The sequence below is a fragment of the Schistocerca serialis genome, chromosome 6 (genome assembly GCF_023864345.2).
Source record: "Schistocerca serialis cubense isolate TAMUIC-IGC-003099 chromosome 6, iqSchSeri2.2, whole genome shotgun sequence".
NCBI classification, from domain to species: domain Eukaryota; kingdom Metazoa; phylum Arthropoda; class Insecta; order Orthoptera; family Acrididae; genus Schistocerca; species Schistocerca serialis.
In genome coordinates, this window is record NC_064643.1 from 404429755 (window position 1) to 404457602 (window position 27848).

The following is a 27848-nucleotide window of genomic DNA, read 5'->3' on the forward strand; positions in this document are numbered from 1 at the left end:
ACAGAGCTCCCAATTAAGGTTGTGCTACTTGTATTTTATGTATCCGCTTCTTAATACTCATGAATGACCAGCAGATAAGGTTATATTACGCAGAGTGTCGGTTCTGGAAACTCACAATTACCGCAAGAAGCTGCAATCTGCAAAGAATGATCCTATGTACAATACCCGAAGTAGGGTTCCAAATTATTCATAGAAAGCAAAAGAACACATAAACCCGGACGGTCTTCCAAATGCAAGTACAATTGTGCCACGTCGTTCTGTGTGTACTGTGCGCCAGAGCCTATGTCAACATACACGAACCTAATATGTACAATTATAACATTTTACGCTTGTACTGTAATAGACTAATCGCACAATTCCAGAAATGCATCGTGCTAACCGCAGATTTTCAAGTGCCACTAGTTTTAGAGGTAAACTTAAACTTCACTTCACTTACTTCACTTCACTTTGAAGGTCAAGAAATTGTCAAAGTGGAATACTTCACGCTCCGAATGAACCAGTGGACAATCGCAATTGAATCTGCTATAATGGTTCATTAAATCCAGCTGCACATATGGCTCCGAAGAAAAAGATTGGTGTCTGTATCGTTCCGAACCTTCGCGCAGCGACAAAAACGCTACAATGTGCTCCGCAGTGTTTTAAAGTGACCCCTGTGGATACAAGATGAGTAGTTTTCCTGTATATCGGCGTGTACGGCCAGAAACGTCAGACAAAAAGTTCTTTGCGGCCCCTCTGCGGAAGAAAAAAACATCACATTAGTTGAGACACTGTCGTTTTCCATGTGTGTTGTTTCTGTAGGCGTCATATGTACCTCCTAAAAAAGAATTCTTCCCGAAACTAGTTGAAGAAAAGTAAATAAAAATGAAGCTATGGTGTGAAATGAGGAGGGTGGCGAACAGTTTATTAAACTACTCAGAAAATATTCTGGACCTTACTCCTGACGTTATTCGAGAAGAGCAGGCCACATGCTGATATCGAGTTTGAGCCCCACCTCTTCCCTTTTATTTCCATGGTCACCAATAGCAACGTGCACATTTCTGCACTGCGCTATGTTGTAACTTGCTTTTCACGAAAATTTGTATGTGTATATTTGTTTGTACAGTACTCTTTCATGTGAATTCTTCATAATGTCATAAATTATTATTATTGTTATTATTATTATTATTATTATTGTAGTAGTAGTAGTAGTAGAAGAAGAAGAAGAAGAAGAAGAAGAAGAAAGAAAAAGTAATGACTCCTGCGTCATAAAAATTTAGTAATGAATATAGTAAACTCTCGATCATTCGAGGTAATTGAGGACTTGAAAACCTCGGATAATAAGGAATTAAAGTACACAGGAATGTACTAGCGTTGTTCTAAAACAAAAATTAATTACAATATCATAACTAAAATCATTTATCAACGTTTATAACAAAATCTGCTTTATCGTCATAATATGTTTGTGTACTTACAAGGAATACAGTACAATCCAGTTTCACATACCTTACACTACTCTGAAACAAAATGCAGTCCACTCTTGCAGTGTTCGAGGAGCACATTGTTTATTGCACTCGTGGTATAACACGTAAGATTATCGTTCACCAACGACCACTTACGGGGTTACTGGAAAACTTCCTGCAGCAAAATGAAATGGGAGAATAGGCCGCGGATAATCCTCGAAGCGGATAATCAGCCTGTGTACAATCGAGAGTTCACTGCAGCAGCCAATTTAGTACGGATCACAATCAACAGCTTTAAAATCATTCCAGAATTTTTCCAAACTGGTTTTGATGCCTTGGTTCAACGATGACGGAAATGTGGACAAATACAAGGCGACTATGTTAACGGTAGTGTTGTGTAGAGGACAGTTTAGGCTACAATGTGTACTAATTCCACTGTTATATGTTCATTATTAAATTTTTTGTGACACGGGTGTCATTACTTTTTAATCCACTTTCATAATATCAGTAGACCATCATTTGTTTATGCAGAGCATTGAGATTTTATTCGAATTTGAGACACTTATTAAGGTTAAAAACATAAGATGCACCGTAAGACATCATTCCCGGCCATCCATGGGTTCATTCTTTGGCTATTGTGGACGACAGAACCAGTTTCCGGTATCTGGAAGAATGTGGCCTTGTGTGCGGACCGTGACAAGGCGCCTAAGACCGCGCGGCTGGCACGTGGCATTATGAATTCTTAGAATTTTCTATATGAAGCAAAATGCTACTTTCCAGAAGGAGATTTTCACTCTGCAGCGGAGTGTGCGCTGATATGAAACTTCCTGACAGATTAAAACTGTGTGCCGGACTGAGACTCGAACTCGGTCCGGCACACAGTTTTAATCTGCCAGTGAGTTTCAAAATGCTTCAGAAATATCATACGAAATGAAATTATGGGGTGGCCCAAAGTGAAACCTCCTCCTTGAAAGAAATGATTGTTAACTTTTTGTCAATTTCTTCTTGTATTCGTTGCTTAACGATGATAGTAAAGGTTAATGTTGTGGAAAATTTTAAAATTGTATTTTTTCATATTGTTGGGACTCAAAGGGTCCCGTTTTGTTTATAGGAGAGATCAACCGTGGGTGTTGCTAGAAACTAGTGCAATGATTTTCTGCCGTGTACTTTACAATCTAGAGGTGGAATCTGAGAGTGCTTTGCAAGTAAGTGAATTGCTGCAGGGTATATAATTATTGACTTTGGAGCAGTGAGAACTTACACTATCTCGTGGGTCAGAGCAAGGATATGAACCATTAGACTTTTTTCTTTTTTCTTTTTTTTTAATCTTATGAGACTTAACTGCTAAGGTCATCAGTCGCTAAGCTTACACACTACTTAACCTAAATTATCCTAAGGACGGGCCGGCCGCAGTGGCCATGCGGTTCTAGGCGCTTCAGTCTGGAACCGCGCGACCACTACGGTCGCAGGTTCGAATCCTGCCTCGGGCATGGATGTGTGTGATGTCCTTAGGTTAGTTAGGTTTAATTAGTTCTAAGTTCTAGGCGACTGATGACCACAGCAGTTAAGTCCTATAGTGCTCAGAGCCATTTATCCTAAGGACAAACACACACACTCATGCCCGAGGGAGGACTCGAACCTCCGCCGGGATCAGCCGAACCATTAGACTGATTTAATAATGTTGCTGTCCTGAGGATTAATTCAGCTCCATCAGTAAATACTTCCGACTAAATTTGCGGAGCAGCAAGTCGCGTAATTGCCTCGCTGGCCGTACACAGCCAAGAGTGTGTGGAATTTATCTGCGGCCGCGAATGGGATCATCGTGATCCCGTGGCAGCCGAATGGACGAGGAAAAAAGGATCTTGTCAGCAGTAGGTGGGTTATCCGGAAAGTAACCGTTTACAGTTACCGTGGAAGTAACAAGAACCACGTAACAGTCAACAGTCGCTGTACTGACTCCTACAGTAGGTCAGGTTGCTTAGAGCTGAAATGGCGAGAAAGGCACACTGCTTCTAGTTCGCCTACAGTAGCTGTTCAAAATGGGCGGAGCAGTTGAAAATCCTGCCAAATATGAAATCCGAGGTGTAATGCAATTGTTTGTTAATGCCAAAAAACAAAGCAACGCAATTGACATTTATTGTAAAATTTATTCTGTGCACGGACTGAACGTGATGAGTGGTGATGTTGTGGACCAATTGTGTAGTTGATTATTTTTTAAGAGTATTTATCTGTGGCTTAACAGATGCTACTTTCCAGATGACTTTCATAGACTGACTTCACCCTTGAATTATCTCGTGTTATTTAATGTTTAATAAGAAACATTCACGCAATTGTCGTTGATTGTGACGTTGTGACAGCTGAGTTTTTCCAGGAGTATACAATATCCAAATAACTTACGGGCCTGCAACCGCGAAACGTCGTCGACAATCGGCGATATTTCGACAGGAGCACAACCTGCCATTTTCAAGGAAACAGTGCGGCGAGTAAGCACTGTGCAAATGAAGTTAAAACCTCGGTTCTCAGAGAATCCCTGCGAAGAGGAGACACACACTGGAAACACTAGGCGCGATCACAAACCAAAGATGTTCGACTTGAGACGTTATCGATAAGGAAATTAATAATCAGCTGGTAAGGTAGCATTAATTCTGTCCCCCCGCCCCACCCGTTTTTTGACAAGGGAGGAGCAGGATTCCATGCAGAATTTGAGCAAAAACCTTCATCTCTGCCGGCCGCGGTGGTCTAGCGGTTCTAGGCGCTCAGTCCGGAACCGCGCGACTGCTACGGTCGCAGCTTCGAATCCTGCCTCGGGCATGGATGTGTGTGATGTCCTTAGGTTAGTTAGGTTTAAGTAGTTCTAAGTTATAGGGGACTGATGACCTCAGCTGTTGAGTCCCATAGTGCTCAGAGCCATTTGGACCATTTTTTCTTCCTTAATAACACAACTGCAGTAGCTGGAAGTGCCCGCCAGTACCTGCGTGTTGTTATCTTCCATACGGTGACCGATGCCTAGACAGTGTTCTGCAGTGGCGGATTTACTCGCCTCTCGTAAGCGTGTATGGTGTTATGCTCAGTACACCGGTCCTCCACGCTCCTGATAATCTGATCAATATATGACATGCCACAACTCCAAGGAATACGGTAGACACCCGCCTTAAACAGTGAGCATTTCGAACAGTATTGGTGATATTTTGCGGAAATATGACGTGAGATGCGTTTTTCGACCACCATCTAAGATGAGGGCCCTTTCAGGTTCCGTAAAGGTTGATCTTAGTTTGCGTAAGGCGGACTTCTACCGCATTCCTTGCAGTTGTGACATGTCGTATATTGGTCAGACTACCAGGACCGTGGAGGACCGATGTGCCGAGCATAAGCGTCAGACACGCTTACAACAGCTGAGCAAATCGGCTGTTGCACAGTGTTGTCTTGGCATTGGTCGCCGTTTGGTATGTTACAACTTAGAGATTCTGCCATGCACTTCCATCTATTGGGGTAGTGTTATCAAGGAAGCAGTTGAAATTAAATTTGCAAGTAACCTTATAAATAGAGAAGGAATTTTTTGTTTGAATTCTGCATGGGATTCTGCGAGGAAGAAAGAGGACAGAGTCAATGCTACCTCATCCATTGATTATTAATCACAGTATCGATAACTTCCGACGCCGGTCGCCTTTGGTTTGTGATGGCGCTAGGGTTACATTTGGCGTGTGTGTGTGTGTGTGTGTGTGGAACTATCTTTCCGGAATTGCTCTGCAAACCGAGGTTTTCAATTTCCTTTCCTGCTGCAGTTTTGAATTGAAAATTACAGGGTGGTCTTCCGTCTAAATATCGGCGGTTAGCGACATCGTTAGGCGGCTGCATTCCCGTAAGTTATCTGAATGCCACATTACTGCCTGCGTTACCTAATAAGATGATAACGCGTGCTGATTTTCGTTGTCCAGAGTATCACAGAGCGCTGTTAGGAAGCTTTCTGCGTGATTCGTTGATTGTGGCTGCAGGTGCTCTGCCTCACGCACTTCGTAGTTCCGCTACTTTGTTCCCTGCGGCTGTAAAATAACGGACTGGGCCAGAAACAATTTCGAGCAACCAGACACTTAAGTGTTTGTCAGCTCTAAAGGGTCAGCACTAGAATCCGTCTGGACGTTGGAGGTCAGTGCGTAATTTTAAGGTAGATTTATTCCGTCGGTGTGAGGGGTCGATTTGAATCACTCGAGCATACGACACACGTTACCGTAAATCACGCTCCATTAGCTTGTATCTGCAATGAAGTAGTGCAAGAATATTGCTGCCGTAGCTATTGACTTTGAACTAGCAACCAGTTATATTGTGCAATGTTCCTGACGCACACCTTACCAAGCACATCCTGTACCACCAATGACAGCAAACAACCGTCTGCTTCCTTAGCTAGTTCTTCACAAATTGATCTAGCTTGGAACGCAATGAACGTTCCCTCGCTCTTGTATAAGGTAACGTTGTCCCGACCAATACTCAGCCTAGTTCTGTGGCGGTACATCGGACATCTGTATATTGGACGCTGATGGACACGCAATTAGCGCGTTTGCGTAGCTCGAGCGTAGATCAGAGATGAAGTGCGGTTACGTTACACTGATAGCCACCTTGTCTCTGCGGTACGGATGGCGTTGCTTGGGGTGGCCACTTCTAGCCACCCCGTGGTGTTTGAAAGCCTCACACCTTTTAATGTAACACCGCAAGTAAAAACTTATGTGCACACTGATGCCCCTATTGCCTCTTGTGGATTGCTGGCGCTTTTTCAGACACACCCTCACCATATCGTCTCGTCCTCTGTTCGCTCTACTTACAAGGGAACCTCCCCATCGCACCCCCCTCAGATTTAGTTACAAGTTGGCACAGGCATAGGCCTTGAAAAACTGAAGACGGATCAATCGAGAAAACAGGAAGAAGTTGTGTGGAACTATGAAAAAAATAAGCAAAATATACAAACTGAGTAGTCCATGCGCAAGGTAGGCAACATCAAGGATATTGTTAGCTTACGAGCGCCGTGGTCCTGTGGTTAGCGTGAGCAGCTATAGAACGACAGGTCCTTGGTTCAAATCTTGTATCGGGTGAAAATTTTGATTTTTTATTTTCAGATAATTATTAAAGTTCAGGCACTCACACATAATCAACTTAGCTCTCCAAAATTCCAGGACATGTTCAGATTTGCTTGGACATATACAGAATTTGACGGTCTACGCACGGAAACATTTGAAAACGTAAAAAAACATATGTTTTGACAGAGCACAGGGAAAACTGTGCGACTCTGAAACTGTTGCATTCATTTGATGCAGTTTATGTGACAAACTCTTATGTTTTCATCACTTTTTTTGGAGTGATTATCACATCCACAAGAAAACCTAAATCGGGCAAGGTAGAAGAATCTTTTTACCCATTCGCCAAGTGTGCAAGTTAGGTGGGCCGACAACATATTCCTGTCATGTGACGCACATGCCGTCACCAGTGTCGTAAAGAATATATCAGACGTGTTTTCCTGTGGGGGAATCGGTTGACCTATGACCTTGCGATCAAATGTTTTCGGTTCCTATTGGAGAGGCACGTCCTTTCGTCTACTAATCGCACGGTTTTGCGGTGCGGTCGCAAAACACAGACACTAAACTTATTACAGTGAACAGAGACGTCAATGAATGAACGGACAGATCGTAACTTTGTGAAAATAAAGAAAGTAAAATTTTCGCTCGAGGGAGGAGTCGAACCACGGACCTTTCGTTTTGCAGTTGCTCACTCTAACCACGAGACCACGGCGCTCATCAGATATCATTGTCCTTTATGTTGCCTATCTTGCACATGGACTACTCAGTTTATATATTTTGCTTATTTTTTCATAGTTCCACACAACTTCTTCCTGTTTTCTCGATTTATCTGTGTTCAGTTTTTCAAGGCCTATCCACTGTGTCAGTTTATAACTAAATCTGAGGGGGATGCGATGGGGAGGTTCCCTTGTTAGTACCAGTTAACTGACCTAATGGCCGGTCCCTCACAACTTGTAAACTGAAGACCAGGGGCTTTAAAGCAAGGCGCAGAAGCTACACACCCAGCACAAGCTGCCAGAGAAAGTACCTTCCCCCCCCCCCATCCTCCCCCTTCCTCGTGTGATGAATTGAGAACGCAGATGCGAGTCCAGCGCACTCGGTGCCTGGTGGAGCGCATCAGCCGTTGCGAGCCGTGTCCGCTGCCGGGCAGTGTGACTGCGCGCTACGGTAGCACCACATGCCGGGCGGCATGTTCCCCGAGGCGAGCTCTGCCGCGTCTGCTCTTCGGTAGTCTGCTGCCCGTCCCAGTTCGTTGCGGCTTTGTTAGAAGACAGATAGAAAGAGAAAAATGTCAAACTTGGACGTCTCTCGGCGTATCGAATGTTCAAATCACTTAAAGAAATGCAAGCAATTAACGTCCTCAGTAACTGCCCGTATTTCGGCATTCAAGACAGGTATGAAACGAGAGACTGCTGCGCATGACAACTTAAACTCTCGATGGACGCTGCTCCACTGCCCTAAAGCTAAAGCTCTACAAACTTAGAAACACAACAAATACCGTAAACAATTACCACCTTGTGAAATACTAACAACGAGCAAGCAAGTTTTGTGTACAGAGCAGGCGCGCAGGCACGGATGTCGGTTTTGGTTCTTTTGGGGGCGGGGGAGCGTAAGGGGGGGGGGGAACGTTCGTCAATGTTTGTTACTGCCCCTCCTCCCCTCCAACCATGACTTGTCACACTCAATAATAATAATAATAATAATAATAATGTATTTTATTGCTAATCAAAATATCCACGGGTATGCTGCCGGTCTATAGTGTCCAACCGGCACAATATTTCGGCGATCAAACATGTCGCCATCATCAGGTGAACTGACGGACTGAGCTCCTGTGAACGTGCCGGCACGGAGATCCGTACGCTATGGCTGCTCAGAGGGAACTGGGTTCGGTCGCGGCGGCGGCCGATTTAAATACCCTCCGCCCGCGGCGCGCTCCCTCCGCCGTCCGCGCCCAGCGCCACGGTCGCGCGGTGGAACAGATTGCGACGGCGTCTGAGATGACGTCGGTGTGATGGGTCTGTCCGCCGTGGTCGTCACAACTATACGTCTGCTCGATTTACTCTTGATTAACCCGATCGCTGGTTCCCAAGCCTTGCTAAGATTATAGCCACAGTCACGGTTTATGAGGTCGTCATTGGTGCGAATTTCGATGGCCTCTCTAACAACGCTGTCCCAGTATCTCGACGTCTGTACCAGAATCCTCGTGCGGTCATACTCCATGGCGTGATTTTCCGACAAACAATGTTCAGCGACCGCCGACTTGCTCGGATACATCAGTCGAGTGTGCCTCTGGTGTTCAAGGCATCGATCCTCGACGGTACGCATCGTCTGACCAATATACGACTTGCCACATTGACACGGAATCTGGTACACGCCGGCCTTCCTCAAACCGAGGTCATCTTTGGCGCTCCCCACCAGTGCACGAGTTTTATTTGGAGGACAAAACACAGTTCCGACCCGGTGTTTCTTCAGAATGCGGGCGATTTTTCCCGAGAGTGCGCCTGTGTATGTAATAAATGCAGTGCCTACCTTCTCCCTCGTGACTTCATCCATCTCAACAGGTTGTGCTGCAGTGGTTGGGCGGAGAGCACGTTGAATCTGCCACTCTGAGTACCCATTTTTTCGAAATACAGTTCTCAGATGTTCCAATTCCTGGGGTAGACTCTCTGCGTCAGAGATATGCGCGCCCTATGTACTAGAGTTTTAAGTACCCCATTCCTCTGTGAAGGGTGGTGGCAGCTATCTGCATGCAAATACAGATCAGTGTGCGTAGCCTTCCGATACACCCCATGACCTAGGGTGCCGTCAGCCCTTCTCTTGACCAAGACGTCAAGGAAAGGTAATTTACCCTCCGTTTCAGTCTCCATATATTATATACATTACATATAAATTACATATATATTACATATAAAATTTATATACTTCGTTTACATCTGTGTATAGTACATGGCTTCAGCACAACTTCAGTTTTGGAGTACGTTTCCAGTTGCTGAGCCATTTCAATTGCACACTACGATGCACCTCATTAAAATCCTTCTGGGTGTACTGCCACGCAATCTTATAACATACTTAAAATTTCTGAAATAATAAAATAATCGACGTTTAAGCAGTGGTGCTACGGCCTACCTCAGGGCACAGACAATTCAGCTAGGGAGAATATTGCAATTTACAAGACCACTGACGTTGTTGTCTTGTGGCACATTTAGAAACGCAATATATTGAAGCTCTCACTCCCTAGCTGAAAGTTCTTGGCCCTCAGAAAGACCGCTGCATAACGGTCAAAACGTCGGTTATTTTGGCGTTTTAGCAATTTTTAGTATTTGTTAAAATAGCGCGGCTACACCTAGAAGGGGTTTTTACTGAGTCTATTTGTTTTTTGCTTAATATTCTGCCCTGCCTGTAAACTAGCTTGCTCTGAACCAGAGTAATGTTAAATAACAGAACGTGTCTTCTCTGTAACAAAATACACCGTAAGGCAAAACATTATAACCACTGCCCACCGTGACGCTGGACGCCGCCTGGTGGCGTTTTGGGCACATGAAGTGATAACAAAAGTATGTAAGCGGAGCAGACACGGACGAGGGCTCACCCTAGCGAAGATAGAGCTGAAAATGGGGAAATCCAACGAGATAAGAGATTTTGACAAAGGTCTCATTATTATTGCGCAGAAACTGTGAACGAGTATCTCGGAAACTGCGAAGCAGGTCGAATGTTCACGTGCAACTGTCGTGAGTGTCTACGGAAGGAGGTGAAGGAGGAGAAACTATCACGAGGCGCCAAATGGTTGGATGTCCACAATTCTTCGCAGTACGGGTGTTTGAGAGGCTTGTTTGCCCTGTAAACTAGGACAAATAGTGATATGAGGCATCTCTGGTGAAAGAGCACAGTGCTGGTGCACGCACAAGTGTTTCAGAGCACACGGTTCCTCGTATATTGTTAAACATGGAACCCTGAAGCAGACCAACCCTACGTGTTCGCATGTTGACCCAACTACATTGTCATTTACTACTGCAGTGGGCACGGTACCATCGGCATTAGACCGTCGATCGGTGGAAACGTGTCGATTCTTCGGATGAATCACACGACAGTGCCAGCCACTTGTGCCGGCGAAACGTCAGAAAAATCGTCAGAGCAACGACAACCGAGGAACCCGAGACAGAAGACAACAAGCAGTTTGTCAACAAGTGGCCACAAAAGCTTTAACTATTCTCAATCACATTTTGGCTACTCTAGGTCGATGGTTGTCTCCACAAAATCCGTCATGGAGGTGAACGGCGGCTCGAAACCTGCAGCTCGCCACCGACGAAAATAGTGGGAGCAATATTATACTGTAGGAGACATTCTCCTGCGCTTGCATGGAACCCGTGGTAGTAATACGAGACACGCTGACAGCTGCGAACCACCTGCATCTCTTAATGCTTGATGCCTTCCCCGACGGCGATGTCATATTTTATCAGTACAATTGTCCGCATCTCGGAACCAGAATCGTGCTGCAGTGGTTTGAGGTGCATTACAATGAACTCACGTTGATGTCTCGGCGACCAAATTCGCCTGATGTAAATCCTATGGAAACCATCTGGATCGCTATCGGGTGCCATCACCGCGTACGGAAATCAGAAGTCCGTTATTTACGCGTATTACATGACCTGAGCGCACACATCTAATGCTACATAGCTGCCGGCCGTTGTGGCCGAGCCGTTCTAGGCGCTTCAGTCTGGTACCGCGCTGCTGCTACGGTCGCAGGTTCGAATCCTGCCACGGGCGTGGATGTGTGTGATGTCCTTCGGTTACTTATGTTTAAGCACTTCTAAGTCTAGGGGACTGATGACCGCAGATGTTAAGTTCCATTGTGCTCAGAGCCATTTTAGCCACACAGTTCCACAAACTTGCCAGCAAACTGTCGGATTCCTGATACGCAGAATCAGTGATGTATTTTGTTGGAAAGACGGACAAACAATCTATTAAGCAGGTGGTCATAATGTTTTGGCTCATCAGTGTGTATTACGTATTCTACCTTTATGTTGAAGTACTGTAAGATGGAGAAATGTCCTCATTGGACAACGCGATACCCTTTGGAATTCATTATACAATCGTTTAAAGCCACACACAGAAATATACTATGTGATCAAAAGTAGCTGGACATCCCTATGCAATGCAGAATTGGCCGCCAGATGCCACGAGGGGCGGTCCCACCAGCATAAAAGGAGTTGGAGAGTATTGTGTCGTCAGTAGGGAAGCAGTAAGAACAGGATGGATCGGTTGATTAGTCATTGGATGTCATCTAAGTATCAAATCCATCAGAGACATTTTAGTCCTTATAAAGCTGCCCAGCTCGACTGTTGGTCATGTGACTGTGAAGTAGAAACACGAAGAAACAACCCTAGCTAAAGAAAGACCAGACAGATCTCACGTACTGATGAACGGGAACTGTCGAGCATTGCGAAGGGGCGCGCGGGATTAGCCGAGCGGTCTAGGGCGCTGCAGTCAAGGACTGTGCGGCTGGTCCCGGCGGAGGTTCGAGTCTTCCCTCGGGCATGGGTGTGTGTGTTTGCCTTAGGATAATTTAGATTAAGTGGTGTGTAAGCTTAGGGACTGATGACCTTAGCAGTTATGTCCCATAAGGTTTCACACACATTTGAACATTTGAACACATTGCGAAGGGTTGTCATTAAAAATCGCATGAAAGTAGCGGAAGGAATCACTTTTGACTTACAAAGAGCTACCAGCAGTACAGCTATCACACTCTATCACAGACTGTGCATAGAGTATTAAAACGAACAAGATACAATGATCGAGCAGCTCCTCATAAGCCACACATTTTTGTATTCAGTGCAAAGTGACGCTTAAGGTGAAGTAAAGACCGATGCCACTCAACAGTGGATGACTGGAGACGAGCATTTTGGAATGACAAATGATGCTGTAGCAATCCTACGGAAGGGTTTGGGTTTGGCGAATACCTGGAGAACGTTGCCTGCCATAATGTATAGTGGCAACAGTGAAACACGGTATGGGTGCGTTTTCCGTAGCTATGGTAAGGTGTGCTTTTCACGGTTAAGGCCTGGCCAGACAGAATCCGGCCTGCCGCTGAGACGGACGGCGCAGCGGGAGGCCGGGCCAGTCAGCGGCCAGAGACATCACACAGGCAACGGCCATCCGTCCGGCCGCAGCGACTCTTCATGGGTCAGCTGTTACACTGGGGAAAGGGCCGAAACCCATTATTAAGCTTTCATGCGTAGCGCGATTGTCTTGGCGTTAGACGATTTGGAAGCTTCACGCGGGACACGTTATCTTTGTGCGAGGAAATGAGTGGCTCGCACAAGCGATACGAAATGGCACCAAGAAGAAGAGATGTTGGGTGCACGACATTAATAGCAAGAGAGAAAGCTTAGGAGAATACCATCGTCTGTGTATTGATCTAGAGTCTGACGAAGATAGGTTCTTCAAATATTTTCGTATGTCGCGAGAATGCTTCGAGGAACTGCATCGCCTGATAAAAAGGTAGCACCAAGAAGTGCACAACGAACTGGAGAAATCCAATTGATACAAGGCACACACTAGCCATTTGTTTGAGATACGTTTTACCATTTGTGGCCTCTTTGTGCTTCAAACAGAAGTCATATAATTTATTCCATTTCAATTTTGCTGTATCATATGAAAGATTCGGTGGAAGAAAGTGCTATCCCACAACGTAGTTACGAGTGGAGTGATAAATTTATCCGCACGGTTTACGAATACAGCAAACGATAGTAACATCTAGTTCCGTATGTCCCGCTAGAGGAACTTTCTACTTAATAGATTGTTTGTTTCATTGTATTCATAACATTGCCATTGAATTTAAACAAACATATCTTTGGTGGTTAACTTATCTATTCGTTCTATCGGCATAATTTATTTTAATCTTTTCCAGATACTTGACTACTGGCGACAGTCACCAAACCATAGCTTTTTCTTTTCGGTTACGACGTTCAACAGTCTCAGAAATTGTGAAACAAGTGTGCCAGTCAATATGGACTGTTCTACAACCCAAGTATTTACCTACTCCTACAACAGAGATGTGGAAGAAATCTGAAGATGGATTTCTAGGACTTTGGGGGTTTCAGAACTGCCTTGGAAGCGTAGACGGAAAGCATATCAGGTTAAAATACCCGAAGGATAGTGGATCCCAATTCTTCTGTTACAAACAATTCTTTTCGCTGGTTCTCCAGGCAATCGTTGATCCATACTACGTGTTTACAGCAGGTGACATTGGAAATTATGGATGTCACTGTGACAACATTATTTTTGAGAATTCAGCTTTCTATCAAGAGTATATCGAGGGCAAAAGCATTGTACCTCCAAATCAGGATCGCGTGTATCATACAAAAAGTTGTATTGTCTCACCTCCTCTATAAGTATTTCTGTGTCCATGATGCGTGCACTACGAGCTGCAAGACAGAAACCGCCTCACGCCGCTGCTTCCAGTGTGACCACAGAGCAGTTGAGTGCGCTAACAGAGGCAAGCAGCCGCTCCGGCTTGCGGCGAATCTGTAATCTGTGACAACCCGCCGGCGGCCGGTGCGGCAGGCCGTCGTATGCCGGTGCGTCAGAGCCGCACTCTGTGAGACCGCCGCCATACAGTAACGAGCGATTCAACAGTGCGGCCTGCCGGCTGCGGTTCAAGGCCACAGGCCGGACGGCCAGGCCGCATTCTGTCTGGCCAAGCCTTTAGCGGGTGGTCCCCTTATTCCACTCGAGGATACGCCAAATATGGAAGAATATGAACACATTTTACAGCGCTGTGTACTGACTTCTGTAAACTAAAACTTCGCGGATGAAAATTGTAGAAGCATGACAATACAGTGTGTAACAAAGCCGGATTTGGAAGACAACGGTTTTTGTACAGTAACATTTCCCAAATAGACTTTTCTGCCCAGATTCCTGACCTAAACCCAGTGGAACGCCTTTGGAATGAGTTAGAATGTCGATATCGTTCCAGGTCCCAGAGTCCAACGTCCTTCTCTGGTTTCGGCTCATGGGGAAGAGTGGGGCACCGTTTCTCCACATACATTCAGATAACTACTTGAATGTATTCGCAGTAGAGTTCAAGCCATCATAGAGATGAAGCGTGAACACACCCCATATTAATGTGCAGTAAAAGGTATACGGATCATTTCGATCGGGTGGTGTATTTCGATCAAAAGAAAGAAAGAAGGTAGACAAGAGGTATCGTGTTTCAGTGATGGAAAGACGTCACCGGCAGGAGTGGTCCTTCAGCATGGGCGCGTGGCGAGGCGCCTCATGGAACAAAGCCGGCTGTTTCCCGCCGGGACGCTGGCTTCCTGGCCTGGCCTGGGCTGGGCTGAGGTGGGTGTGCCGTGACGGCGCACTCGCTTGCTTCCTCTGTGCCTGTTGTGCCTTTGTTCTGGACGGACCGAGACCACTCCTCCTCCCCCCCCCCTCTCTCTCCCTCTCTCTCTCTCTCTTTCTCCATCTCTCTCTCTCTCTCTCTCCCTCTCTCCCTCTCTCTCCCGTTACTGCAGAGACGGAAGGTCTTCGGATCCCAATTTGCTCACCCAACAAGAGTTCCCACTTCCCACTGTCTTTTAAATCACTGCATCACTGAAAGTGAATGCCGGATATCTTCTAAACCTACCTACCGCTACGACTTAATCACAACGTAACAGTTGGTTGTTGAAAATATCTAAAAAATTCTAACGAATTGAGCAAAATTAATACGACGCATATCTTAATTTGATGATTAAGTATTTATTTTTATCACTCAGAAATTTATTGTACGCAAGCAGTGTAGACAACAGGTTGGTGTGCTAAAACAGTAACTTCATCGTTACTCCCCTCTGCTAGCTTTCATTTCTTTACAACCCAGTCAGTCTTATCCTTCGATCACCTTTCAGTTACCCCTATAGTACTGCTTGCTCTTCTATATTATCTTCAACTCATTTAGCTACCATATTTGCCTGCCTCGAGATGACTAGGTGTTGTTGTGTCGTCTTCATCATCATTATTCATCCCCATTACGGTCGGAGGAAGGCAATGGCAAATCACCTCCGCTAGGACCTTGCCTAGTCGGCGGTGCGGATCTCCTGCATAGTTCCCCACGCTCCTCGGAGTATGGGACCTCATCATCATCATCATCATTCGCATGATATCTCTCACTCTACAACAATTTTTCATTCTAAAACTTTCCACAGACTACTTACTCTTCTTCATTCCACATTCCTTTGTGCTGTATAACTTTTCCTTTTTGGCACAAGCATCACGTTTCCCCTACTTTCACTCTTCATCGTGACTTTTTACTTTGCAAAGGATCCAGTACCCTTACAAAACACGTTACCAGTAACTTTACCAGTGTGACGTAACAATACTTCACTGTCTGACTGTATTACACACAGGTCTCTGTTGAACTGCTACCTCGCTCCGAGTCACACGGGACTCATTTTCGCCTTCTGGTCCAATACGAGATATATGGCATCGTATATATATTTAACAATAATAACCTCAAAGATTACGAAAACTGACTCTAATCTTCCATAGGTCCTCGTGTCACTTACGGGTGACTGATTCCACGACAGCATGGCTTTTTCACTAATCATTTCACATTTCTCTATCTCTGTTGTTTCTATATATTTTTATTATCCTTTCAATATCGTCGTAGCTTCATCAATCACAGCAACATTATTTAACCCCTCCCGTGGTTAGGTAGAACGCTAGTGCTAATACATGTAACAACGTCATCTTGTTCCTTTATACTTTTAACTTTAATTGAACGTTTTTGTTATTCAAATGGTTCAAATGGCTCTGGGCACTATGGGACTTAACATCTATGGTCATCAGTCCCCTAGAACTTAGAACTACTTAAACCTAACTAACCTAAGGACATCACACAACACCCAGTCATCACGAGGCAGGGAAAATCCCTGACCCCGCCGGGAATCGAACCCGGGCGTGGGAAGCGAGAACGCTACCGCACGACCACGAGCTGCGGACGTTTTTGTTATTACTATTAAATATAATTCCATAAGAAACCACTGCTTAGCTACATATGAACAATCTTCAAATTCAGAACGCCAAGAAACCATACTCTTGGCAGTAGTTAAACAGTGCAAATTTTAACAGAAAGTAAACCAGACTGTGAGTTTTTAAACACTAATTTATTACAGTGTCTTCCTCCTGTAGATACACATACGTTCCGTATGCTGTTGTTCCTCTCAGCTGTTCGCTGTAACATTTTTGATTGAACATAACAAATTTCATCTTGAATCCATTGTTGAAATCGTCTTCTTTGCACGCTTATCATCCTTTCTGTCAAAGCTGCCATTAACTACCTCTGCTATATACGATGTGGTGTCACCATGTTCAACAAAGATATTTTAAGACTTGTCAAATGCGCAAATCTGGCAGGGAAAAAAAGACAGATACAACTACTCAGCTTACTTATTCGAGGTGGCAGTCTGTGTAATTGTTTGTTCACTGTCGAAAAAGTAGACAGAGTGAAGTGAAAAAAGACGAAGACAATGGACTCATTCAAATTCCCGTCGGATCATCCAGATTTAGATTTTCCATGTCAGGCTAATTCTGTTAAGACAAATTCCGGAATGGTTTCTCCGAAACGGCGCGCCAGAGTTCCTAATTCGAGCGTGTGCTCCCTCTCTAATGACGTCGTTAGTGCCAATTTAAAACCCAATTTTCAAATGGTTCAAATAGCTCTGAGCACTATGCGACTTAACTTCTGAGGTCATCAGTCGCCTAGAACTTAGAACTAATCAAACCTAACTAACCTAAGGACATCACACACAACCATGCCCGAGGCAGGATTCGAACCTGCGACCGTAGCGGTCGCTCGGCTCCAGACTGTAGCGCCTAGAACCGCACGGCCACTCCGGCCGGCAAACCCAATTTTCCCTCCTCGAGAAAGTATAAGGTCTGATTAGCTCGGTGGTGAAACTGCATCTTTCAGTTATACATAAATCGTTCATCAACCGCGCAGGGTTTGTCCTTTGTGCAGTAACGATAGTTCGCTTGTTCGCATACCTCGTCATTTGCAAACTGCTAATCACGGCTGATGTCAATTCTTCCTCGGCTCATGCATAATACACTCCTCGAAATTGAAATAAGAACACCGTGAATTCATTGTCCCAGGAAGGGGAAACTTTATTGACACATTCCTGGGGTCAGATACATCACATGATCACACTGACAGAACCACAGACACATAGACACAGGCAACAGAGCATGCACAATGTCGGCACTAGTACAGTGTATATCCACCTTTCGCAGCAATGCAGGCTGCTATTCTCCCATGGAGACGATCGTAGAGATGCTGGATGTAGTCCTGTGGAACGGCTTGCCATGCCATTTCCACCTGGCGCCTCAGTTGGACCAGCGTTCGTGCTGGACGTGCAGACCGCGTGAGACGACGCTTCATCCAGCCCAAACATGCTCAATGGGGGACAGATCCGGAGATCTTGCTGGCCAGGGTAGTTGACTTACACCTTCTAGAGCACGTTGGGTGGCACGGGATACATGCGGACGTGCATTGTCCTGTTGGAACAGCAGGTTCCCTTGCCGGTCTAGGAATGGTAGAACGATGGGTTCGATGACGGTTTGGATGTACCGTGCACTATTCAGTGTCCCCTCGACGATCACCAGTGGTGTACGGCCAGTGTAGGAGATCGCTCCCCACACCATGATGCCGGGTGTTGGCCCTGTGTGCCTCGGTCGTATGCAGTCCTGATTGTGGCGCTCACCTGCACGGCGCCAAACACGCATACGACCATCATTGGCACCAAGGCAGAAGCGACCCTCATCGCTGAAGACGACACGTCTCCATTCGTCCCTCCATTCACGCTTGTCGCGACACCACTGGAGGCGGGCTGCACGATGTTGGGGCGTGAGCGGAAGACGGCCTAACGGTGTGCGGGACCGTAGCCCAGCTTCATGGAGACGGTTGCGAATGGTCCTCGCCGATACCCCAGGAGCAACAGTGTCCCTAATTTGCTGGGAAGTGGCGGTGCGGTCCCCTACGGCACTGCGTAGGATCCTACGGTCTTGGCGTGCATCCGTGCGTCGCTGCGGTCCGGTCCCAGGTCGACGGGCACGTGCACCTTCCGCCGACCACTGGCGACAACATCGATGTACTGTGGAGACCTCACGCCCCACGTGTTGAGCAATTCGGCGGTACGTCCACCCGGCCTCCCGCATGCCCACTATACGCCCTCGCTCAAAGTCCGTCAACTGCACATACGGTTCACGTCCACACTGTCGCGGCATGCTACCAGTGTTAAAGACTGCGATGGAGCTCCGTATGCCACGGCAAACTGGCTGACACTGACGGCGGCGGTGCACAAATGCTGCGCAGCTAGCGCCATTCGACGGCCAACAGCGCGGTTCCTGGTGTGTCCGCTGTGCCGTGCGTGTGATCATTGCTTGTACAGCCCTCTCGCAGTGTCCGGAGCAAGTATGGTGGGTCTGACACACCGGTGTCAATGTGTTCTTTTTTCCATTTCCAGGAGTGTATTTAGCTGAAACGGATGAAAGTTTCCATCAAGATGGAGAAACGTGAATGTTGTGAGCGCTGTATACCTGAAATGAGTATTTCATCGTTGTTCTGTGGAGAATACACACTCCTCGATAGACACTGTAACTTTTTCGCAACAGTTTCACCGTCTTCACAGTCTGTAATCAACAATTTCATCGCGTATTTTTCGAAATCACTACATCATGGCGGTCTAGCTCTATGAAGATCGTAGGAGTTCTCCCTGTGCAACTTTCTAGCCGTTTGAAACCGGCTTTACCCGAGCGACTTTGTGGTCAAATGGACAACTCGTTGTAGATGCGTGCCACCTGCTTGCCTACAAATCAGCCACCATTCACGTCGCGAGGGGCTCGCAGACGTCAGTGATTAACTGATGGCGAATGTGGGTTCAAATCTCTGCAGACTGTAAGCGCGCAGAAACAGGGAACTGCGACGTCGTCAGCTGACGTCCAAAGAAAAGCTGCTGTTTACTGCATTTTAAATATTGTTTGCTGTGTTTGTAAGTATAGAAAGTACTTTAATGTAGATGTTTTGAAATGTTTGGACTAAACTTTTGCAGATGTTTCAGTTCTCAGGAATGTTGAGAATTTACCACACGACTTTGTCACGTTTATCCATTACGAATTTTATCATTTGTAAACTCGACTCTCATTGCCTGCTCCTACATTCCGTTACTATATTTCGTAAGAAGGATAGTCCCTCATAAAGTCGTTTTCGGTGTTCAGGTACTAGACTGCACAGTAGGTAGCCCTCACATCACACACGCAGTTTTGTCGCTGACGTTTCAACGAAAACGGCCACTTGCGACAGGCGAGACTCAGTACGGGAGTAAAATGACAGTAGCGCTGCAAAAGGCTGACTTGTGATGAGTGTGGAAAACAGCCTTAACTTCGGCACAAGGTCACGCAAGAGTTTATACGATTAACTGAGGAATCGTAGCAAGTGGTAACTTGTGTTACTAGATCTACGATACTTGATATCAAGTTTGTTTCTGATATTCTTATGATAGGCCATGCACGAAACACATCGATAAATTTATTTTTAACAAGTGGATTCTTGTTATTTAGCGACACGATCGAGCTCATATAAACTTTCAAAGAGTATCTATCGTTAATTTTGAAAATAGTTCCTTTTTTTCGTTGCTTCACGGTTGATGCGTGGCGATCTTGCCTGTAGCTCATGGTCCCGCCTCCACAGTGCTGCCAAATGCCCAGACACTACGTTTACATGGGGTTCCCAAAACCGTATTTTCTAAATCGATTTCTCACTACCGTTTCTGGTATCATGCAAACGCTCTAAAATCGATTCTGGAAATCCGGTCCTATCAGCCTACACTATGTGATCAAAAGTATCCGGACACCGCCAAACACATACGTTTTTCATATTAGGTGTATTGTGCTGCCACCTAGTGACAGGTACTTCATATCAGCAACTGCAGTAATCATTAACATAGTGAGAGAGCAGAAAAGGGCGCTCCGCGGAACTCACTGACTTGGAACATAGTCAGGTGATTGGGTGTCACTTGCGTCATACGTCTGTAACCGAGATTTCCACACTCCTAAACATCCCTAGGTCCACTGTTTCCGATGTGATAGTGGATACGTGAAGGGACACGTACAGCACAAAAGCGTACAGGCCGACCTCATCTGTTGACTGACAGAGACTGCCAACAGTTCAAGAGGGTCGTAATGTGTAGTAGGCAGACATCTACTCAGACCATCACACAGGAATTCCAAACTGTATCAAGATCCACTGCAGGCACTATGACAATTAGGCGGGAGGTGAGAAAACTTGGATTTCATGGTCGAGCGGCTGCTCATAAGCCACACATCACGCCGGTATTTGCCAAACGACGCCTCACTTCGAGTAAGGAGCGTAAACATTGGACGATTGAACAGAGAAAAACGTGAGGAGTGACGAATCACGGTACATCCGATGATGTACCGGAGATCCGATGGCAGGGTGTGGGTATGGCGTATGCCCGGTGAACGTCACCTGCCAGTGTGTGTAGTGCCAACAGTAAAATTCGGAGGCGGTGGTGTTATGGTGTGGTCATGTTTGTCATGGAGGGGGCTTGCACCCCTTGTTGTTTTGCGTGGCACTATCACGGCACAGGCCTACATTGATGTTTGAAGCACCTTCACATGAACACTGTTGAATACCAATTTGGGGATGGCGATTGCATCTTTCAACACGATCGAGCACTTGTTCATAATGCACGACCTGTGGCGGAGTGGTTACACGACAATGACACCCCTGTAATGGACTGGCATGCACAGAGTCCTGACCTGAATCCTATTGAACAGATTTGGGATGTTTTGGAACGCCGACTTCGTGTCAGGCCTCACCGACCGACACCGGTACCTCACCTCAGTGCAGTACTGCGTGAAGAATGGGCTGCCATTCCCCAAGAAACTTTCCAGCACCTGATTGAACGTAAGTCTGCGAGAGAGGAAGCTGTTCTTAAGACCATATTGAATTCCAGCATTACCGATGGAGGGCGGCATGAACGTGTAAGTCATTTTCAGCCAGGTGTCCGGATACTTTTGATCACATAGTGTATTAGTCTGAGCATGAAGTTGTTTACATCTCTAATATTTAACTGAAGGGAAATAATGATTGTGTTGACTAAATCGGAAGTGGAACAGCTGTTTCCCAGAGACCATATTTAACTGGGCTAGCAAATCCGCTTCAGACCTCAAAAAACACGGGAGCGAAAAATAGTTCCCGAATTTCGGTTTTCGCCTTCCGGAAGATGTGTCACTCTTAAACATAGTGATAGAACATTTCAAAACTTCCGAGTTTTTTTTCTGTTTCCGCGTGCGTGCGTAGTTGTAAAAGTGTGGAATGTAGTACAGAGGAGGCGAGGTCAGCGGCGCCCCGGAGCGTGTCGACATTAATCCGAAGCGGCGCGGCTCTCCGGAAGCCGTGCAGTTGCTTCCGGGCGGAGAGCGGCTGGCACGTTTTGATTGGCGGGCGGGGGGACGCGCAGGTAGGGGCGGCGGGAGGAACGCGCCGGCGCAGCCGCAGCCGCAGCCGCAGCCGGCGTCGCCAGTCGCCAGCAGACGCGCGCGCCGGACTGAGCGCCAGCCGCCGACATGTGGTGCTTCCTCATGAAAGGGCAAGTGTTGCGTCGTGTGTGATGCGGCTGCCATCTCGCGTGTGCACATCGACTTAACGGCATCCTAATTACTAATACCGGCGTCATCATTCAGGCGTGCGCGTCGTTAATAAACTGAGTTCTTTTTCGCGAACAGAAGGAAACTTGTTCAAACTTAGGTTTTCTTTAGGAATGTATAACCATCTATCCAGCTTGTTTAATGACTTACTTGCTGAAAACTGTTACTGGTTTATGACACTTAATCTTTTGATGGGTCCAATTCAGTTTCTTAATGTCGTTTTTAAGGAACGGCATCACAGAACCATCAAAAGTTGTTGTAATTTTATTTGATCCAGTAGAAATGGTTGGCAAAAACGCGTGACTGTAAAAACAACGGGTTTCTTTGAAAAATAACTTCTGCTGCTGTCAGTCATGATTTTCTTTCTCTGTTCCTTGCACGACGCGGTTCAGGAAATAATCCCATTTCTAAATGTTTTTTTTTTTTTCGTGTATCATGGCCTCTACATGTGATGTTTTCGATGTGGGGGATCCTGAATTATTCTCTTGCCTTTACGAACACATCCAATTTTGTAATTAATGTGGATCTTTTATATAGTTAACGGTGAACCTGGAAAAAGAAACTTTTCACTCATTTTTTTCCCAATTTACCATTGGAAATATCCATCATTAATTAGAAAATTGTGTGTTTTTATAAAGGCTGTCCCAGAAATAATAGTCGATATTCAGGGATATGACAGTATTGTATTGTATTGTATGTTAACCGGGGACCTAGAAACGACGGAGAGGCTCCGTCCCTGCCGCAGCCGCAGTGTACCACAACCCCACGACGACTACCAATTGACCCCTCCGCCGCCCCACACCGAACCCAGGGTTATTGTGCGGTTTGGCCCCCAGCGAACGTCTCACACCAGACGAGTGTAACCCCTATGTTTGCGTGGTAGAGTAATGGTGGCGTACGCGTACGTGGAGAACTTGTTTGCGCAGCAATCGCCGACATAGTATAACTGAGGCGGAACAGGGGGAACAAGCCCGCATTCGCCGAGGCACATGGAAAACCGCCTAAAAACCATCCACTGAGCGGCCGGTTCACCGGACCTCGACACAAATCCGCCGGGCGGATTCGTGCCGGGGACCAGGCGCTCCTTCGCGCCCGGAAAGGATATGACAGTAATGATCATTCAAAGCAAAAAAGCGTAGTAAACATAGGCTCTAAAACGTGTATCTTAAGAGCTATGAGAACTTCTTCATTTTCGATACTGTGAAACAAATATGTTCTAGGGTGGTTGGTTGGTTGGTTTGGGGAAGGAGGCCAGACAGCGTGGTCATCGGTCTCATCGGATTAGGGAAGGATGGGGAAGGAAGTCGGCCGTGCCCTTTCAGAGGAACCATCCCGGCATTTGCCTGGAGTGATTTAGGGAAATCACGGAAAACCTTAATCAGGATGGCCGGACGCGGGATTGAACCGTCGTCCTCCCGAATGCGAGTCCAGTGTCTAACCACTGCGCCACCTCGCTCGGTAAATATGTTCTACTACAAGCTCTTTGCTTTTTGTGTTTTTGAGGTGGTAGTATGAACCAAAACAAGAAAAATATGTCCAGTAAACGTGGACTCTTAAAGGTGCGTAACTTAGGGCTTTCAGGAGTTCATATTCGCTGATGTGAGCAAATATCTTGTACTGAACAAGTGCTCGTAGCTGTTAAGGTAAACGTCTTGAAACTCATGTTTCAAATTTGTTTTGGTCCACACTGTCTCCGCCCAAAATATGAAAAGCAAGGAGCTTGCAATAGAAGAGATTCGTTTCGCAGTATCGCAGATGGAGTAGTGCTCATAGCTCTTAAGGTATGCATCTGAGAGCCCATGTTTACTGGACTTCTTTGCCTCGAATGAGCGTTCCTATCATATACTTGAATATTGACCATTTCTCCTGGGACACACTGTATATCACAATGAAGGCAGCAGAATAGTGTTGCATCTCACACAACGAAAGCATCACAAGCTTGAAAATGGAAATCATTTCCGAAACGCTCTGTGCAAGACATAAATAAAAGAAAGTCGCGACTGACAGCAGTAAAAGTAATTTCACAAACAAACCCATAGAGGCTGTCGTTTATCTGTGACATATACAAGCATCTACTACGCATTTTTCAAGTTTATGGTACCTCTTTAGGTATATAGTATGCTGGACACTGCAATGAACTCTCTCTATCTCATTCATCGCGGATAGTGAGCGGGAAGAAAGTAGCTCTTATGTACAAACCATAATTTTACCGCCTGCATCATTACGCGAAATATATGTCGAAGGAGGTGTTTTTTTTTACCAGTTTCGGAACCTGAGTTCTCGGAATTTTGTGGGTAAGCTACTCCACGTGTCACTATGTCTTCCTTGTTGAGCACTCTTTCGTTAATCCAATTTTCTGAATGTAGCAGACCGACGGACAGTTCTCAACAATTGATAGAATGAGGGTTTTGAATGCTATCTCGTCCTTGCGTAAATCACACTTATGTGATATTCTTCTCTTAAATTTCAATCTGACATGGCTGGATTTATGTAGATTACAGAGTTGCAGGATGATTCAGCTGCCCGTACTCATGAGCTTTATGCAACCTGCAAAGCCTTCAAATACCACACGCAAGACTTCCATATTCTCTCGCTCGCTAAGTGCAAACTTTTAGTCCTACAGCGAAAATGAACATCACCTCTTTGTAGTAAATTTGATGTAGTTAAATTTTGTACAGGTATACGTTTTCGCTAGAGGCCCTAGTTTTCGAGATATTCAAGAAAAACGTACAAAAGTGCCCTTCAAACGCGTTTTTTTAAATAACTCGAAAACCGCGGTCTCCAGCGAAAACGTACCTCAGTACACAATTTGGCTACATGAAATTTCCTGCAAGAAGTTACTGTTCATTATTTACATGGGACTAACGGTATGCGAATACCGAACGAGAGAATATGAAAAACTCGCGCGTGGTGTTTGAAAGCATCGCGGGTTGCATAAAACGTAGCGGTAAGGCCAGCTGAAACGAGCAGTATATATATAAAGTGCACTATAATTAATTGCGAAAACTAACACAGGTGAACGTATACTTCTGACTTCAGTAAGAAGTACTGTCCTAGTTGGTAGTAAAAACAGCGAGTACAGATAACAGCCGGTGAAAAATGCAATTTTTCCGAAATGAGTGAATAAAGTGTTTCAGTAACTGAACGACTGCAGTTCCTAATTGCAATCAAAGCATGATAATTAGCTTTGTTTTAAAGTGTGCTGATTCTCTAAAAAAAACACCCAGCCTCCCTCATCTCTTTCCACCTCCTTTCTCTCTCTCGCTACTTGTAAATACTGTACTCCTAGTATGCGATTTGAAGAAAAATTATTTTGAGAATGAGAGTGGGCAAAATTCTTGCACTAAACAAGAAGTCGCAACAGACAAGTTTGATGGATACGAATAGTGATGTGATAATTCTTGATTTATTGCCCCTGCGTAGCATTTGGTTAAAATGGCTCTAAGCACTATGGGGCTTAACATCTGAGGTCATCAGTCCCCTAGACATAGAACTACTCGAACTTAACTAGCCTAAGGACATCACACACATCCATGCGCGAGGCAGGATTCGAACCTGCGACCGTAGCAGCAGTGCGGGTCCGGACTGAAGCGCCTGGAACCGCTCGGCCACACCGACCGGCGCGCAGCATTTGATCGTGTGAAACTGTGTACGTGGCGATATGCGACTTGATGACTAAGAAATAGGCGACAGTGAGAAAATGGATTATGTGCAATTTCGGTGTCAGTGGGTTCTGGGGAAGGTCCGTGCGGTCACATGCAGTTGTGTGCAACAGGTGCAGTTGTGCAGGTTACAGGTGTGAGTTACGCTGGCGTCGTCCTGCCAGCCTGACCGCGTGGCGTGGGAGCCGAAGTGAGGGCGTGCTTGGGGGGGGGGGGGGGGGAAGGGTTAGTGGAGGGGAAGGATGCGTGGGCGGCGGTGCGTGACGCCGGCACGCTGCGCCTGCGCAGAGCGAGGTCGCGGTTGAAGCCGCGGCACACGGGCCTCCGTAGGCTCTGTTCTCCGGAAGCCGCCGTTTACTGCTCCGTTTCCGGCCGTAGTGTCAGAAAAATGACCAGAGACAAACGCTCGTTCGCTGACTGCATAAAGTTTCACTGCTGGATTATGGAACTGGCTCTCAACGTAAACTACGCGTAGCCCCCCATTAAGGGGCAGTTCTCGGACACTAACAATAATTTGCAGCACATCCGACCATTATCTGAAGCCAGTCTTTCGCTAAATTGGAGCAAAAAATCTGCTGCGTTAATTGTGTATCTCAACAGCGTATAAGTATAGTTGTCATCAAGCCGAAGGATGGTTTCATCTCCCCAGTTCCTCACTAGGCATGGCCATGTTGGAAGTGGTATGCCGTAGCCATCTTCCGACCTTTGAACTGATTTACCCAGCCAACGGTCAAGGCAGCCAGGTACATTTAGTGTTACTTGACTTCCGAAAAGCATTTGAATCATTACCACAAACTTTCTTATCGTCGAAAGAACGACCGTAAGTGTTAGCGAGTGAATTTTGTGACAGGACTGAGGTTTTCTTGTTAGGGAGGCCATAACATATTACCTTGGATGGATAGACATCGACTGATGTACATGTAACTTGAGGTGTGCCCGACAAAAGTGTGTGGGGCCTTTGCCCTTAATTATTAAAGACAACGCAAAAAATATTAATAGTAACATCAGACTTTGCGTAGAGAATGTGTTTATCTACAATGAAGTACTGCTAGCCGCGGTGGACGAGCGGTTCTAGGCGCTTCAGTTTGGAACAGCGCGACTCCTACGGTCGCAGGTTCGAATCCTGCCTCGGGCATGGATGTGTGTGATGTCCTTAGGCTAGTTAGGTTTACGTAATTCTAAGTTCTAGGGGACTGATGACCTCTGATGTTAAGTCCCATAGTGCTCAGAGCCATTTGAACCATTTGAATGAAGTACTGCCTGAAAATAATAAAAAAAGGACTATTATTCAGTCGGATCTTGACCAGATTTCAAAGTGGTGCGAAGATTGGTAACGTGCTTTAAATGTTCAGAAATGTAAAACTGTGTCCTTAATTAAACGAAAACAAAAAATAGCATTGTATGGTAACAATAGCACTGAGCAACAATTGGAACTGGTCAACTCATACAAATACCTTTGTGTAACAATTAGTGGAGCTCTGCAATGGAACGATCACATAGGCTCTCTCGTAGATAAGGTATATGGCAGACTTCAGTTCACTGGTAGGACGCTAGCGAAATGAAGTCACTCTACAAAGGAGATCGCTAACAGAACATTGGTGCGACCCGTCCTAGAATATCACTCAAGCGTATGGGTACTGCAACAAATAGGAATAGCAAGGGATATTGAATGTATACGAAGTTCAGCACAATGATCTGCCTTTTTTCACCGATGAGGGGGCGTCACGAAGAAGCTGAAAAAATTAAATTGGTAAAAGCTTGAAAACCGTCGTCAACTATCCTCTGAAATCCTACTTAGAAAGTTTCAAGAATCTACTTTAAGTGAGGAATCTAGGAACGCACTACAGCCGCTCACATATTACTCCCATAGTAATCACGGAGAAAACCTTAGACTAATTACAACGCGCACAGAGGCGTTTAGACAGTCATTCTCCCCACACGAATTACTACACGTGAAAAGTTCGTTGATTGCG

General features: G+C 45.8%; 1 protein-coding gene across 3 annotated transcripts in view; it reads left to right on the top strand.

Annotated features, from left to right (window-relative positions):
- LOC126484304 (villin-1) overlaps positions 1–27848 on the top strand; it is a 389949-nt gene that overhangs the window by 249836 nt on the left and 112265 nt on the right. The window contains exon 1 of one of the 3 annotated variants that reach the window (XM_050107737.1): positions 22095–22155. The exons of the other annotated variants lie outside the window; for them this stretch is intronic. Within the exon in view, the coding sequence (XP_049963694.1) occupies positions 22133–22155 (23 nt within the window). The 5' untranslated portion in view covers positions 22095–22132. Of the gene's footprint in view, positions 1–22094; positions 22156–27848 lie in introns of those variants that run through there. 3 annotated transcript variants of the gene reach the window in all.